We start from the raw sequence: 14886 nt of genomic DNA on the forward strand, positions 1-14886 counted from the left end.
TCTTTATTGCACCCTTCAAACACTGGACACCCCGTCCTTCTTGTCACCAAAATATTTGCCAGTTCTAAAATCCTCACTGCACTTGACATTCATCCAAATATCTGTCAGATTCATTGATTCCCTCCAACAGTTTACCAGCCAGCATGGAGATGGGTCAGTTAGATGGCATTCCTCCTGTGCCAAATGTATCTTCAGCCACATGTGATTGAGAGAGTGCATTAGTTACAGGCTGTGATGATTAACATCATGACCTTCCTACTCTGTGGACATCACGGCTGGTGGCACAGTGACTCAATGTAAGTTAATACTTGGCAGCAGAGCAGGGTAATTATAAGCTCACTCTGCCTATCTGTCAGGAAGTGCCTCTGATGGTAACACGTTTAAGAATTTGTGCTCCCTCCAACTATATATAAAATAAATGGGAGAAAATTACATATTGATAGACCATCAAGCTAAGTGTACTTCAATGTTTTACACTGAACGTGTTGAACTATTTAATATTGTGGGATTCCAGCAATTATTAACAGTGGACACAGAAGATTTTTTTTGTCAGTTACAATCTCTCAGAGATAAATAAGATGAAATAATTGCAATAGATTCGGCATAATTTTCACTTCCAGGGAAAACTGCAAGGAATTAAGAAGCTTCACACAAGCAAGAATTTTCATTGCAATCTGAAGTATAAACTAATCTGAAGATTCTACCGTACTATTTATGCAAATTCCAAAAGAAAAGTCTGCATCAGTTGCGTTAACCATGTTTTATTTACTTGCCATTATTAAGAATGAATACACAAAGCTAAACTTTGTTACATCAACTTCAATTCCCACCAGAGAGCCATTTTTCCCTATAATTATAAATAAATAAGTTTGATTATACGAAAGAACTAAAATATTGCTGAAATTTCACCCAGTAAGAAGAGCAATTGGGAGATTTTTTTAAATAACGGCTTAGATTCTTATTTTAAATTTAAAAACACAGTGATTGACAGAACTGGGAGCCTACTCTCACACACCTATTAAATTTCATACCTAGTGTTGCCTAACACTAAAACTATTCTAAAGTGTCTAGTAAAGCAAGTAAAGTCAATTTTCTTGATTAAGTGGAGGTTGAATCCTAAATTTATTTGCCCAGACCACAATGGAGACTTTCTGCCAGTAAACCAGATTGCTATGCTCAGCTGAATTCTAAATGTCCATCTTCATCAGAGGAAAATGATGCCACCCATGCAGAGGTTTGCTTTTACTGAAGAAGTTTAACATTATAGCTTTGATGCCTTCACTTTGGAATATGTTTTGTTTCACTGAATGAACAGCTGTTGCTTAGAATATTATTGTGTTTCCAGTTTATGACCCCAATGATACTCGAGCACCAATATATGAAACACTGGAAGAACTCAGCTCGTCAAACAGCATCTATGGGGTGGGGGGGGGGTGGACAGTTAGTGTTCCAGTAAATAACTGGAGGAATGGGATTGCTCCAGGTTGGCATAGAGACGAGCCCTTTGGCCCATCGATTCTTTACTGATCATCAGTCATCCACTGTCACTAATCCTATGTTAATCTCAATCTTCAAGGGAACTTGGATCTAAAGTCTGATTTAACATTATGGAAATAGAATCTCACAGTTAAGATTGCGCATGTATTGTCAATGAATAGAACAAAGAAAAATAAAGATGACTGGATTTTATTGTCATATGAAGGGCTATTGCAGTGCATTGTTTAAAACAGCATGTTAAACAGGCATTTAGAATAAGAACAGAAAAACAAATTTAAATGCTTTTTTTTTCTGGTATGGGGAAAGACCAGGGTTAGAGGCTTAGTAAACATGATCTGCTGGATCTCGCAGTCAGAGCAAAGGTTGGGTCACAACTTCCAGAGCTGTCATCCTGTCATGATGAAGGGTCTCGGCCCGAAACGTCGACAGCGCTTCTCCCTATAGATGCTGCCTGGCCTGCTGTGTTCCACCAGCATTTTGTGTGTGTTGTTATCCTGGATGGCTTTGTGTTTCTGAAGGATATGCTTTCTTGTCCGATGATTTTAAAAAAAGGTGATAATTAGACACATTTCTGACAGACATTCTGATTGGGAACAGCTAATGCCATTGTGCGGACTTAACCGAGATTTTGCTCCATATGGTGAGGTGGGGGGTGGTTAGTGTTGTTACGCAGAATGTGTACCATGTTGTAACAGGAACCCCCCACATTTTATCCATTATTATTACTTAACAACCATAGACAATACTCAACAAAAATTTAAACCTAAAAGAGCCCAACATTTCCATTAGCTTGGTGTAACGACCCTAAAAAGAGTTCATGCTGTGCTGTGTAATATTTATTTATTGAGATGCAGCACAGATTAGGCTTCAACCAGCATCACCCAGCAATCCCCCATTTAATCCTAACCGAATCACAGGACAATTTACCTGCCAGCCAGTACGTCTTTGGAAACCGGAGCAGCTGGAGGAAAGCCACACGGTCACGAGGAGGACATACAAACTCCTTACGGGCAGCGGTGGGAATTGAACCCAGGTAGCTGGCACTGTGAAGCATTGTGCTAACCACTACACTGCCATGCTGCCCCAAATATAGTGTGGCTGTGCTCTAAAGTATAGCTGTAAATATTTGGGGAACATGATAAATATGGTTTCCAGATCTATTCTTACTTTGTAAAATGAAGTCAAGCTACTGGCTGTTTCCTTTGTTAGGTGAAGATGGCCAAGCGAGTCGCTATCATTGGGGCTGGAGCCAGTGGGCTAGCGTGTATAAAATGCTGTTTGGATGAAGGCTTGGAGCCTGTATGCTTTGAAAAAAGCAACGACATTGGAGGGCTCTGGAACTTTCAGGTATGTTTGGGTGTTTTATTAGTTTTTTGGTGTTTCCATGCTGTCCCTTGCCAATAAAAAGAGAAAATACTCAACAGATCAGACAGCATATGTGAAAAGAAAAACAGATAATGTTTCAGGCCTGGGAGACCTAATCAGACATGGTAACAGCATGAACCCCTAGACCTGGGGTCACCAACCTTTATTGCACCGCGGACCAGTTAATATTGACAATATTCTTGCGGACCGGCTGATGGGGGGTGTTAATAACGACCAGAATATAGGTGATAAGTCAACTACTATGTCAGTTATAAGTGGCTAATACACTCAATTTCGTTTCTAAAAGGGTTTATCTAACGAATTTAATACTAAACACACAGTGCATGTTTTCATCGCATGAACATAGTGATAAGCTAATTATAACTCACTTTTAAGTCAATAGCATCGTAACATTTTAAGTAACGTTTGGATATTAAACACACAGCACATATTTTCCTCGTATGAACATATAAAATCATTGCAACACACCAGTGAGAGGACAAGGTAAGGGCCGGAGGTCCCCGTACTGGGGCCGTGGCAGACGCAGTCCAGAGAGAGCAACCGACCGAGCGAGGGGTGTGACAGGGCGCGGCCCAGCCCCCTTGTAGGTAGGTAGAATCTATTGGCTAATGAAAGTTTGGCTCGAGGGATGATTTTCAGTAGATCACAGCGAGGTAGCTGCTCTGCCTCTTATGAAACCCCGAGCCCGAATTAGGTCGTCAGCGAATATTTTAGCACCGGGTTCCCCACGAGCGTTTGGTGTACCAAACAGGTTTAGAGGCAGCGCCCATCAGTCCAGGCTCCAGGCCAGTATCAACGGCACTTCTCGCCAGCTGGTTACCTGAGGCTAACCAGTGATCCCTGGCGCGAGGGTGTCACTGCGTTTAGGCGACTGATGACTTCGCATGGGTAATGACCTCGCATGCGTTCAAGTTCAACAGTGGGCGTGACAGGCAATGAGAAAAGGTGCAGCTGACTCATATCGTTTCATATCGCCTAATCACATCGTTTCCTCGCGGCCCGGTAGTACATGCTTTGCGGCCCGGTGGTTGGGGACCACTGCCCTAGACACCAATGAAACCTACTTGTTATTGAGTAATCCTGTGGAAGAAAGTGAGTTTCCACAAAGTTTGTTCTGTTGAAGGATCCCAGACCTGAAATGTTAACTGTATTGCTCTTTCCACAGATGCTGCCTGGCCTGAGTTTTTGCACACCTGTTTTTATTCCACTATCCAACATTTGCACTTAAAAAAAATCTCCTGCTTTCACTGAGATCAATTTAAAATGGGTGTAACTCCACAAAAATATTATTTTTATGTATATTAACTTGGTGCTCAGCTATCCAGTCCCAAGGGACCTTGATGACTTGCGCTGAGGTTGAAATTGTGAGTTCAGTTTAAGTCATGTTTTACCAAACTAACTCGGTACTTTCTCAACTTCGAATCATTCATTTGAAGGCTCATTTTATTGTCAAAGTATGCATGTACAACATAACTCTGATATTTATCTTCTCCAGATCGCCACAAAGTACAGAAAAACCATGGGGGTTGTTGAAGGACAAAAAACCTCAATCTCCCTCCTCCAACATGAAAACGAAAAAAACAAAACTCGCAGACCCCAAAACCCCCCACCCCCTTCCTTGCACATAAACTAACAGATCACCCACATGGAAAACGGCAGCTGTAACATCAAACCCCTCCCTCACAAAACGAAAGTGACAGTAACATCAAACCCCCAACCAAAGCATATCTGAGGGGTCAAATAATCTCTTACACAGCAAATCTCAATAGAAGATCCCATGCAGATCGAGCAGACCTCATTAACCAGATTAAAGATTTGGATCAAATATATGCCCAAACTAAGAACCCTGAATTATACAAGAAGCGCGTTGAACTCCAAACTAAATTTAACCTTCTGTCCACTCAACCTGTCGAACGCCAACTTCTCGAAAGCAAGAGTCGCTTTTACATTCATGGGGATAAGTCTGGTAAATTCCTAGCCAATCAGCTGAGGCGTTCCAAAGCCAAACAACATATTACAAAGATCCGGAAGGAGAACAGAGACTTTACATCGGATCATTTAGAAATTAATGACGCATTTAAAATTTTTTATTCTCGGCTTTATTCCTCTGAATCTCTGAATGACAATATCTCTGTGGATCATTTTTTACAGAATCTGAATATCCCCTCACTTTCATCTGATTTCAAAGCCAAACTCAATGCACCTATATCACCAGAAGAAATATCTTTTGCAATTTCTGCACTGTCCTCAGGGAAATCTCCTGGACCTGATGGGTTCCCTGTGGAATTTTATAAATCATTCTCTTCACTTCTTTCTCCTCAGTTACTTTCAGTATTATCTGACTCGTTTAATTACGGCAAATTGCCACCCTCTTTCAATGAGGCATCTATTATTCTTCTATTAAAAAAGGGCAAAGACCCAACAGAGTGTTCCTCGTATAGGCCAATTCCTTTGCTCAATGTTGATGTAAAGATCTTAGCTAAAGTTTTGGCTCATAGATTAGAAACCGTTATTCCCTCCATTATCTCTGATGACCAAACAGGCTTTATTAAAAACCGTCTCCCTTTTTTTAACATTCGGCGTCTATTTAATATTTTATACTCAGTTCCAACTGGGACTCCTGAATGTGTTATCTCCCTTGATGCGGAGAAAGCATTTGATCGTATAGAGTGGAACTATCTTTTTGCAGTCTTAGAAAAATTTGACCTCGGCCAAAGTTTCATCTCTTGGATCCAATTGCTGTACCTGTGTCCTACTGCTTCTGTTCTAACTAATTTTCAGAAATCCCAAGTATTTAATCTCAAACATGGCACCCGTCAGGGATGCCCCTTAAGTCCCTTTCTCTTTGATTTGGCTATAGAACCTCTGGCGATAGCATTTCGAAATTGTCCTGAATTGACCGGGATTTGGAGAGGGGGTGTTGAGCATAAAGTTTCTCTCTATGCTGATGACTTATTACTCTTTCTCTCAAATCCATCTACATCCTTACCTCTAATGTTTTCACTTCTTGACCAGTTTAGCCAGATCTCTGGCTATAAACTCAACCTACATAAGTGTGAACTTTTCCCAATTAATAAAGAAGCACAAGAACTAATATTTTGTGATCCCTCTTTTAAAGTAGTCCATAATCAATTTACTTATCTTGGAATTACAGTCACAAGGAAGTTTAAAGATCTCTTTTGTGAAAACTTTGTGTTTCATATGCTATAAAACAGAGTCTGGTACAATGGTCACCTCTATCTATGTCCTTGGTAGGTCGTATTAATGTTGTTAAAATGGATGTTCTCCCCAAATTTTTATACTTATTTCAATCTATCCCAATTTTTATTCCTAAATCTTTTTTTGATTCCTTAGACTCTATTATTTTGTCATATCTGTGGCAGAATAAGCGCTCTAGAATTAATAAAATCCACCTCCAAAAATCTAAAACAGAGGGTAGCATGGCTTTACCTAACTTTCGCTTATATTACTGGGCAGCTAATATACGTTGTGCTGCCTTCTGGTCTTTCTTCCACGGTCAACCCGAGTGCCCTAACTGGGTGGCAATGGAGTTGAGCTCCACTAAAGAATTATCTATATCTGCACTTCTTGGCTCTGCACTCCCTAGCAGTCTGCCCAGATCAATAGCTAATCCTCTGGTTAGACACACTTTGCGTATATGGGCTCAGTTCAGGAAATGCTATGGTTTCCAGGGGTTTTCCGTTTCTAGCCCTGTCGCACATAATCACCTTTTTTTACCTACTACGTACGATTCAGCATTCCATGTTTGGTACAGGAAGGGCATTAGACATTTTGAAGATCTCTTCATTGATAATCGCTTCGTTTCTTTTCAGCAGCTCTCTGTTAAGTTCAACCTGCCTAACGCTCACTTTTTCAGATCTCTCCAAATCCGACACTTTACTGCTCCTTTAATTCCTAACTTTCCTGAAATGCCTGCGAAAAATGCTATGGACCTATTTCTTTCCATTAATCCACTAGGTAAAGGTTTAATATCAATTATCCGAGATAAACTAGCAGCCTTACGACGGGCCCCTGTGGATAAAATTAAAATGGCCTGGGAGCAGGATTCAAATATCTCCTTATCCGAGGAGAGCTGGGACTCAGTTCTCAAATCAGTTAACTCAACCTCTCTTTGTGCTCGCCATTGCCTTTTACAGTTTAAGATTGTTCATAGAGCCCATATGTCTAAATCTAAACTATCTCGATTCTACCCTGGCATTAGTCCGCTCTGTGATAAATGCAAGAGGGGCGTGGCCTCTCTCATCCATATGTACTGGTTCTGTCCTAGCTTGGAGAAATTCTGGAAAGATGTCTTCACTACATTATCGGGTATTCTGAATCAGCACCTAGAACCTAACCCCTTAATTGCTCTGTTCGGTTTTTGGGGCGAGACAGATTTATGTCTGGGTCCGACCAAATGCCGAATATTATCCTTTGCCTCTCTCCTGACAAGACGCTTGATCCTCCTTAGATGGAGAGATGTTGCCCCGCCCACTCATGCGCAATGGCTTAACGACATTATGGCCTGCTTGGACCTCGAAAAAATTCATTATTCAGTTCTTAATTCGGATCTAAAGTTCCATAAGATCTGGGGGCCTTTTATCGAGTACTTTCATAACCTTCCTCTTGACTAGGGTTTTTTGCTTTCAGCTCCCTTTTTTTTTTCTGGTAGTAGGCATTATTATCCTCTGTTGCTAAGTGTATTCACAGTCTGGGAGTTTGATTGTCCGGACTTATACTCTTTATACTGTGTGGTGGTTGGTCTGGAGTTGTTGTTGTTTTTTTCTTGTGGTGTGGGGCTTGGGGAGGACACTAAGCTCACTTGTCTTTAATTTAGGTGCTTTTTTGTTAAATTCTCTTCCTTTGTAGTATATTGTTATTGTATGCTTAATCTTGCACTGTATTAATGCTCCTCATTGGGATTTGGGGTTTTTAATTTTGTAAAATGTTTTAAAAAACTAATTAAAATTTTTTTTTAAAAAACCCAACCTCCTCCCTCACAGGAGAGAATAGTGACACTAGCATCAAAAGCCCAACCCCTCCCTTGCACAGAAAGTAACATATCCCCCATCTGCCAGCCAGCAACAAGAAAGAACACACCAAAAACTGAAGGACAGCAATATAAAGTACAGTCTAATAATCACAGAGATCTCAGATTTTTGGAAACACCTTCCTGTCAGCATTGAGGAGAGCAGCTGCACGAACTCAGTCCTTCTGTGAGGAGCGACTGCCGCACCGGGTTTGAAAGCTGCCGATCAGGCTGCCAGCCGCTGTCGACCCCATGGCCTCTGTGAAGAGTGACAGCCGACCTCCTTCGCTTCGGTGCTTCAATCTTCCTCAGCACTTTGAAATGGAGTTAATCATGGCCTCTTCCCCCCCCCCCCCCGCGCCCCATTTCTCATCTTTTCCACGATGCAGCTTGTGCCCTCGGTCCTCTCTGGACAGCAAGAGCGTTAGAACATTCGATCGAATTCCAAACTGCATGTCGCAGGCTCCAATAGCTTCTGTAACACAATCAAGACCAAAAGAACAATCGCAGAGAAAGTGAGATAATTGAAGGGATTACCTATCTGAAAGATGTTGCCCAAGGGATCATCGTTCGCTGGTGCCATCTTGAATGAAGATGGTTAGCTTCTGTTCTGTGCCCCAGAACAAAGTTCGTTTAGCACAACAACACATTTACTGCTTTTCTGCAAATTCCTACAGTTTTCAAATTGGTTTGGATTGGCCATGGGTTTGATTTTTTAACTTTATATCTGAGTAATTCTCGAACTTGACTCCCCACTTCTCTATCCAGCTCTCACAATGAAGCTTCATTGTGAAGAGGGAATACAACACCAGGACTGTGTAACACTGTCACGTGTCAGAGGTACAATTGTGACAATGATCCAAAACTATGGAATTCTCATTGTTCGGGTTTGACAATTTAGGATGAATATTTACATTGAGGGATCCAATAGCATTCCATTCAGAATGGGACTGAGAATCTTGGTTTTGCAATGGGAGCACAAAGAGGACATAGTATGTAGGCAGTGGAGGATGATCTCTGTTAACTGTACTTTGGTGGTGTCCTGCACACTGAAGCACAGTTTGCTAAATATTTCACAAATTATGCACACCTGTTCTGCATTTAAAAGTATTGGAAATATACACTCAGTGGCCACTGTATTAGGTACACCTGTATACCTGCTCATTAATGCAAATAGCTGATCTGCAAAGAAGTCAGAGGAAAATGGCCAGACTGGTTCAAGCTGACACAAAGGTGACTGCAACTCAAATAACCATGGTTTTCAACAGTGGTGTTCCGAAGAGCATCTCTGAACTCACAACATGTCGAACCTTGATGTGGATGGTCTACAGCACTAGAAGACCATGAGCATGTACCTCGCGGCCACTTATTGGCTACAGTAAGTACAGGAAGATGCTCAATGTATCCAGAAGCAAAACTGAAATGTTTACGTCAAGTCGCATTCTCTTCTTGTTGTGGATCCAGAGTCAGAAGTTAAAGTGGGAAACATGAACGTTATTAAGATCTTCTTCCCTCCACATTCCTTGAAATTAGAATTCCGAATTGTTGTATTTATGTAACACGAACAACTAGCAAAACTTAAGCTGTGGCTACCAAACGATAAGGAGAAAAATAACAAATGATTTTCTTTCCTCCAAGAGAAAGAATAATTGACATTGGATAGATGCCTTTGAAAATACAGTGAATTCCGGTTAATTGGGCTATTGGTTAATTGAGGCAGCCAGTTATTTGAGACAACTCTTAAAGAACAAAAACGAATTGAGAAAATAGCTGGATTCCTTTTATTTATTTAGCTTTCATGATTTCTGCTGTGAAATTTCCATTAATGCACTGGGCTTATGGATCCTGTGCATGTTGTACGATCAATGAGCAGATTTTAAATACTGGGCAATTGCAGTCTGTTTGTGGTACACAGCAGGATTCTGTACTTAAGACCAACAACTGAGTGTGACGATTGGTTTTGTCCACAGGAATCTGTCAGCAATTTTGACACCTTTTGTGTTTGGATTTGCCAACAGTCTGCAAGTGAACTAAAGCCAAGCAAAATCCAAGCCACACTGTGATTATAGGTCACACCATGAACAGTCTGATTATTGTGACTTGGGGAAATTGCAGTCTTGGTTGCCGTACCTTTGAGACAGAGGTACAAGGAAAATGTGCATAAAACTTTCATTCTCAAAACAAAGCAACCGATTTTCTGGAGAACTGATTTGAGGGTGGGGTGAATCACACTAGTAATTTTGTATTAACTTGCTAATAAATGTATTCTTTTTAACTTTATTCAGGAAAAAGTGACGGATGGGAGAGCTAGCATCTATAAGTCGCTGATCAGCAATACCTCTAAAGAGATGATGTGCTACAGTGACTTTCCATTTCCTGACGATTGTTCAAACTATATGCATCACTCCAAAGTTAAGGAGTATTTGGTCCTTTATGCTACACATTTCAATCTGAGGAAGTATATACAATTTGCGGTAAGATTTACATCTATTTTTGAGGAAAGTTATCTGTTGTCTATTATCAAAATCTTAAATTAATTCAAAGGAAACCTGGGAGACCGGGAAAGCAGGTCTAGCTTCATCTTTACTTTTAGCAAGGTGTCACGTGGTAGCATGTTGACATATGCAATTAACATGTGTGTGTGTGTGTGTGTGTGTGTGTGTGTGTGTGTGTGTGTGTGTGTGTGTGTGTGTGTGTGTGTGTGTGTGTGTGTGTATTGAAATACAACAATACTATACAACGCTCCTTCCTGTTTAGGTATAAACTCCAACTCAATAAAGAACGCATCTTAATTATATACATATACATTTTGCTGGATAAAAATGGCATTAGGGGATACGGTGAGCGAGCAGGTAAGTGGACATGAGGCTAGGTTTAGATCAGCCATGTGATCTCCTGGACCAGTTTTCGATAGCCTGGATGGGTCGGAGAGGAATTTTCCAGATTTTTTCTCCTCAATTGGCAACTCGGTTTTTTTTCCCCGGGTGATCACATGGGTTTGGGCGGGATGAATAATAAAATAAAATGGGCGGCATGGTGCCCTGTTAGTTGGCACTGTTGCCTTGTGGGATTCGGTGAAAACTAGAGTTAAGATTGGATCAGCCATGATCTTGTTGAATGGCGGAGCAGGCTTGAGGGGCCGATTGGCCTACTCCTGCTCCTATCTCTTATGTTCTTATGTATACACTGTGTACTATGTAATACAACTACTATACAGAGACATCCACAGCATAGTAAATTTTAAATTGTCCCATTCAGGCCTAAATATTTTATCACTGTGGAGGATTTCTTACTCTTGCAGAATAATGTCTTTCCTGAAACAGGGATCACTCTGCTTGGTAGATGAGACTTGTGGCTGTGAAAGCAATCTCAGGCTACGTCCACACTAAACCGGATAATTTTGAAAACGCTGGTTTCGCGTAAGAACAATAGGCGTCCACACTAAGTGTTTTTGAAAATATCTCTGTCCACATTAAAACGGATATTTCAGCGAATCTCCTCCTATTGCGCATGCACAGGACACATCTACCAAAAAGAAGCAACATGTTTGGTGTCGAATCTCGCTGTGAAAGTCTTGGTGTGCATTTGTTCAGTTACAGACTAGAAAAACTTACACGACGGACAGCTGTTGGCTCTCGCGCAGGAGGACTTAAAAGTTAAAGAAAACAAATACTGGAGCGTATGGAGGCAACCGACAGGGAGTTCACGGACAGTATGACCCGGCTGACGACGAACATTGAAAAACTCACTAACTCTGTCGCATTAATAAAGCCCCTTGTTAAATGTATAAAACATGTCTGCATCAGTGTTATCTTGTATTTCCATACAATGTTACATTAGGCTGTTACACATCTATTGTCAGAGAAGTACTTGCATAAATAGGTAAACCATCTTCATACAAGCAAGGACAGAAAACAGGGCAAACTGAGTATACTTATTTATTCAGTAAGTTATGGGTCAAAGTATTTGGTGAGTACATTTCTAACTCTTCTAGCTTCAGTCTCGTTGCCGTCTGTTCTGAAATTGTTAGGTTGCATTCAAGAAAACAATGAAATGGCGCACTGCCACTAGCATCTGCTCCGGCACATCATGACAGCATTTTTAGATTTCTCCGGTTACCCCGTCCACACTGCTCCTGCCAATCCGGCGTTTTCAAAATTACACACTCTGGAGAGCGTTTCAGAAAATCTCCGTTTTCGGGGGATGAAAACACTGTTTTAGTGTGGACGGCGGATCAAAATGAAGAGAAAAAGCTTCAGTTATGGATTTATCCGGTGTAGTGTGGACGTAGCCTCAGATTCTGGTGGTTGCAAGATTCTGATATTTTAGGAAATATTTCTGACAACTCTGCACAACTTTCTTCTCCTTTTCCCTCTCTGGAATTATTTTAATCCCTTTCTTTTTCTTTCTCATGTTCCTATTCTCTTTCACGCCACTCCCTCTCACGCCTTTCCCTTTCTCGTCACCTTGTTTTTCTCATTCTAGATTGTGCACCTTGATCTTAGGAAGGTCCATTTAGTTTCACTGGGGTATTTTCTTATTAACTGTTCTATTGCTCCCTTTATGACCTGATCTCTCCTGTCCATTTCCTCATCCACAACATCCTCTGACAAAACCTCTGTTATCATATTTCTATTGACTCCTTTCTTTTCGGCCTTCCATTCATCCAGCTGGACTTTTGGTCTATGCATCTACTTTTACAAGCAGCTTTTTGTCTCCCATTTGAAGTTCATGCAATAACTTTAATGCACACAGAGTAGATTCTGGATCTTTATACTCACAAAAGCTGAGTGCTTGCAACTTTTCTGAAGCTCTTTGAACTCCCAGCGTATGTCGTGGTTTCTTGTGCCCCACAAACGACCAGGAGACACAGAAGATTCTTCAAGAAGTGTTAAACTTTAATTTGCAAATCAAAGCTGAGACAGTCATTGAGCTAGTCGCTGATTGCCCACCGACCGATCTTTGTACATAGCATTTTTTATAGCAATCTCCTGGTCTAGTTGCATTAGCATATCCAATCGGTCAACAGTTGCGTATCACCAGTACATCAGCTCCCGACTTTCCACTATTCTTTCTACCCATTAACTTAATCATGTTCTAATCTACTTTTTGGGCCACGTGTTACCTCATCCCTGGCCACAGTTATCTCTTAGCTAGCCTCTCATTAACACACCATTATCTTCTTATTTGGCTACATTCTTAAGTCACTGATGTGTTCAATAGTACAGAGACAAAACAGAGATTTCATTCTCCTACTAAATTGGATACATACATAGCAAATAGCAAATACAAAGCTGACTACATAGTTTTGGTTACACAGCAAACAATGCAACTTTATACTCCAATACGTAACACCAAGCCACATTTCACAAGTATCTGCCTGATTAACATATCAGAAGCTTTCTCAGTTATGTTGCATAGAAAAACTGTGTTGTTGGACCTGTGCCTTCATCACTTCCACAGTTCCTCTGAGCAGCATTGTCCTTCTTTGATCCAATATGCTTTCCAACTGGAGGCACACAGAGGTTGGCACCAATGCCTGTTTGTCCTCCTTTGGACAATGGCTCATAGCATACAGCATGGAGAGAGCTGTGGCATCATCCAGTACCTTCCTTAATTTGCTTTCAGTTGGCAGAGAGAGTACAGAGAAAATTTACTAGAATGTTACCTCAGTTTCAGCACCTAAGTTACAGGGAAAGGTTGACCAAGTTAGGTCTTTATTCTTTGGAGCATAGAAGGTTAAGGGGGGACTTGATAGAGGTATTTAAAATTATGAGGGGGATAGATAGAGTTGACGTGGATAGGCTTTTTCCATTGAGAGTAGGGGAGATTCAAACAAGAGGACATGAGTTGAGAGTTAGGGGGCAAAAGTTTAAGGGTAACACGAGGGGGAACTTCTTTACTCAGAGAGTGGTAGCTGTGTGGAACGAGCTTCCAGTAGAAGTGGTAGAGGCAGGTTCGGTATTGTCATTTAAAGTAAAATTGGGTAGGCATATGGACAGGAAAGGAATGGAAGGTTATGGGCTGAGTGCAGGTCGGTGGGACTAGGTGAGAGTAAGCATTTGGCACGGACTAGAAGGGCCAAAATGGCCTGTTTCCATGCTTTCTATTATTAATTTTCACATTGTAAATCTCAAGACTGCACAATCCTGTGTCACTTTCATCATTATCAGATTTTTTTTTGTCAACAGCATACAGATTAGTGCTCTTTTTGAAACTGCAACTTGACTTTTTAGCTTTTTCTCTTCCCTGGACATTCCTTCTGTTGTCTGCCCAATAAACTCTTTGTATTTGTCCTACTTTGTTATATTTTCTATGTTCTGTCTTTAAATCTGCATTTCTTTGGTTCATGGGTGCCCCTGCCACAACGGTGGCACAATTTGATTGGCCAGGCTGGTTTCTGTTTATAGTCGCTTGTCCTATGCTCACTTTTGTTCCTGACTGTGTCTCTGTCTGCAGTGTCCATTGAAACAGCGATTTCCACTGCTCATTTCGACGTAAGCTGTGTTTCAGTTAGAAGCTGTTTTTGAATGCTTTCTTTTAAGATTCCACAAACTATCATTAAGCCCATTACTGAACTGACAATGCTCAGACGATCTTTGCAATTCAGCCACATATGCTGAAGTGGACTCCCTTTCTTTTTGATTCCACTTATGAAACCTAAAATCTTCTACAATCAACAACGGCTTTGGTTCTAAATGTCAAAACAAAGAAAATCAACAGACGCTGGAAATCTAGGCAACAGATACAAAATTCCAGGGGAACTCAGCAGGCCAGACAGCACCTATGGAAAAGAGTAAACAGTTGATGTTTCAGGCCGAGACTCTTCATCCAGTCCTGATGAAGGGTCTTAGCCCAAAACATCGACTGTTTACTCTTTTCCATGATGCTGCCTGGCCTGCTGAGTTCCCCCAGTGTTTTGTGTTGTATTGTTTCTAAATGTTCCTGCATCACTTTGACAATCTCAGGAAAGC

At 41.0% G+C, this 14886-nt stretch overlaps 1 protein-coding gene across 1 annotated transcript in view; it reads left to right on the forward strand.

The window, feature by feature from the left end:
- LOC140737395 (flavin-containing monooxygenase 5-like) overlaps window positions 1-14886 on the forward strand; it is a 219636-nt gene that overhangs the window by 182759 nt on the left and 21991 nt on the right. Inside the window, exons 2-3 of the mRNA XM_073063875.1 lie at window positions 2707-2844; window positions 10198-10386. Of these exons, the coding sequence (XP_072919976.1) occupies window positions 2713-2844; window positions 10198-10386 (321 nt within the window). The 5' untranslated portion in view covers window positions 2707-2712. The remainder of the gene's footprint in view (window positions 1-2706; window positions 2845-10197; window positions 10387-14886) is intronic.

This window comes from Hemitrygon akajei, chromosome 12, assembly GCF_048418815.1.
Source record: "Hemitrygon akajei chromosome 12, sHemAka1.3, whole genome shotgun sequence".
NCBI lineage: Eukaryota > Metazoa > Chordata > Chondrichthyes > Myliobatiformes > Dasyatidae > Hemitrygon > Hemitrygon akajei.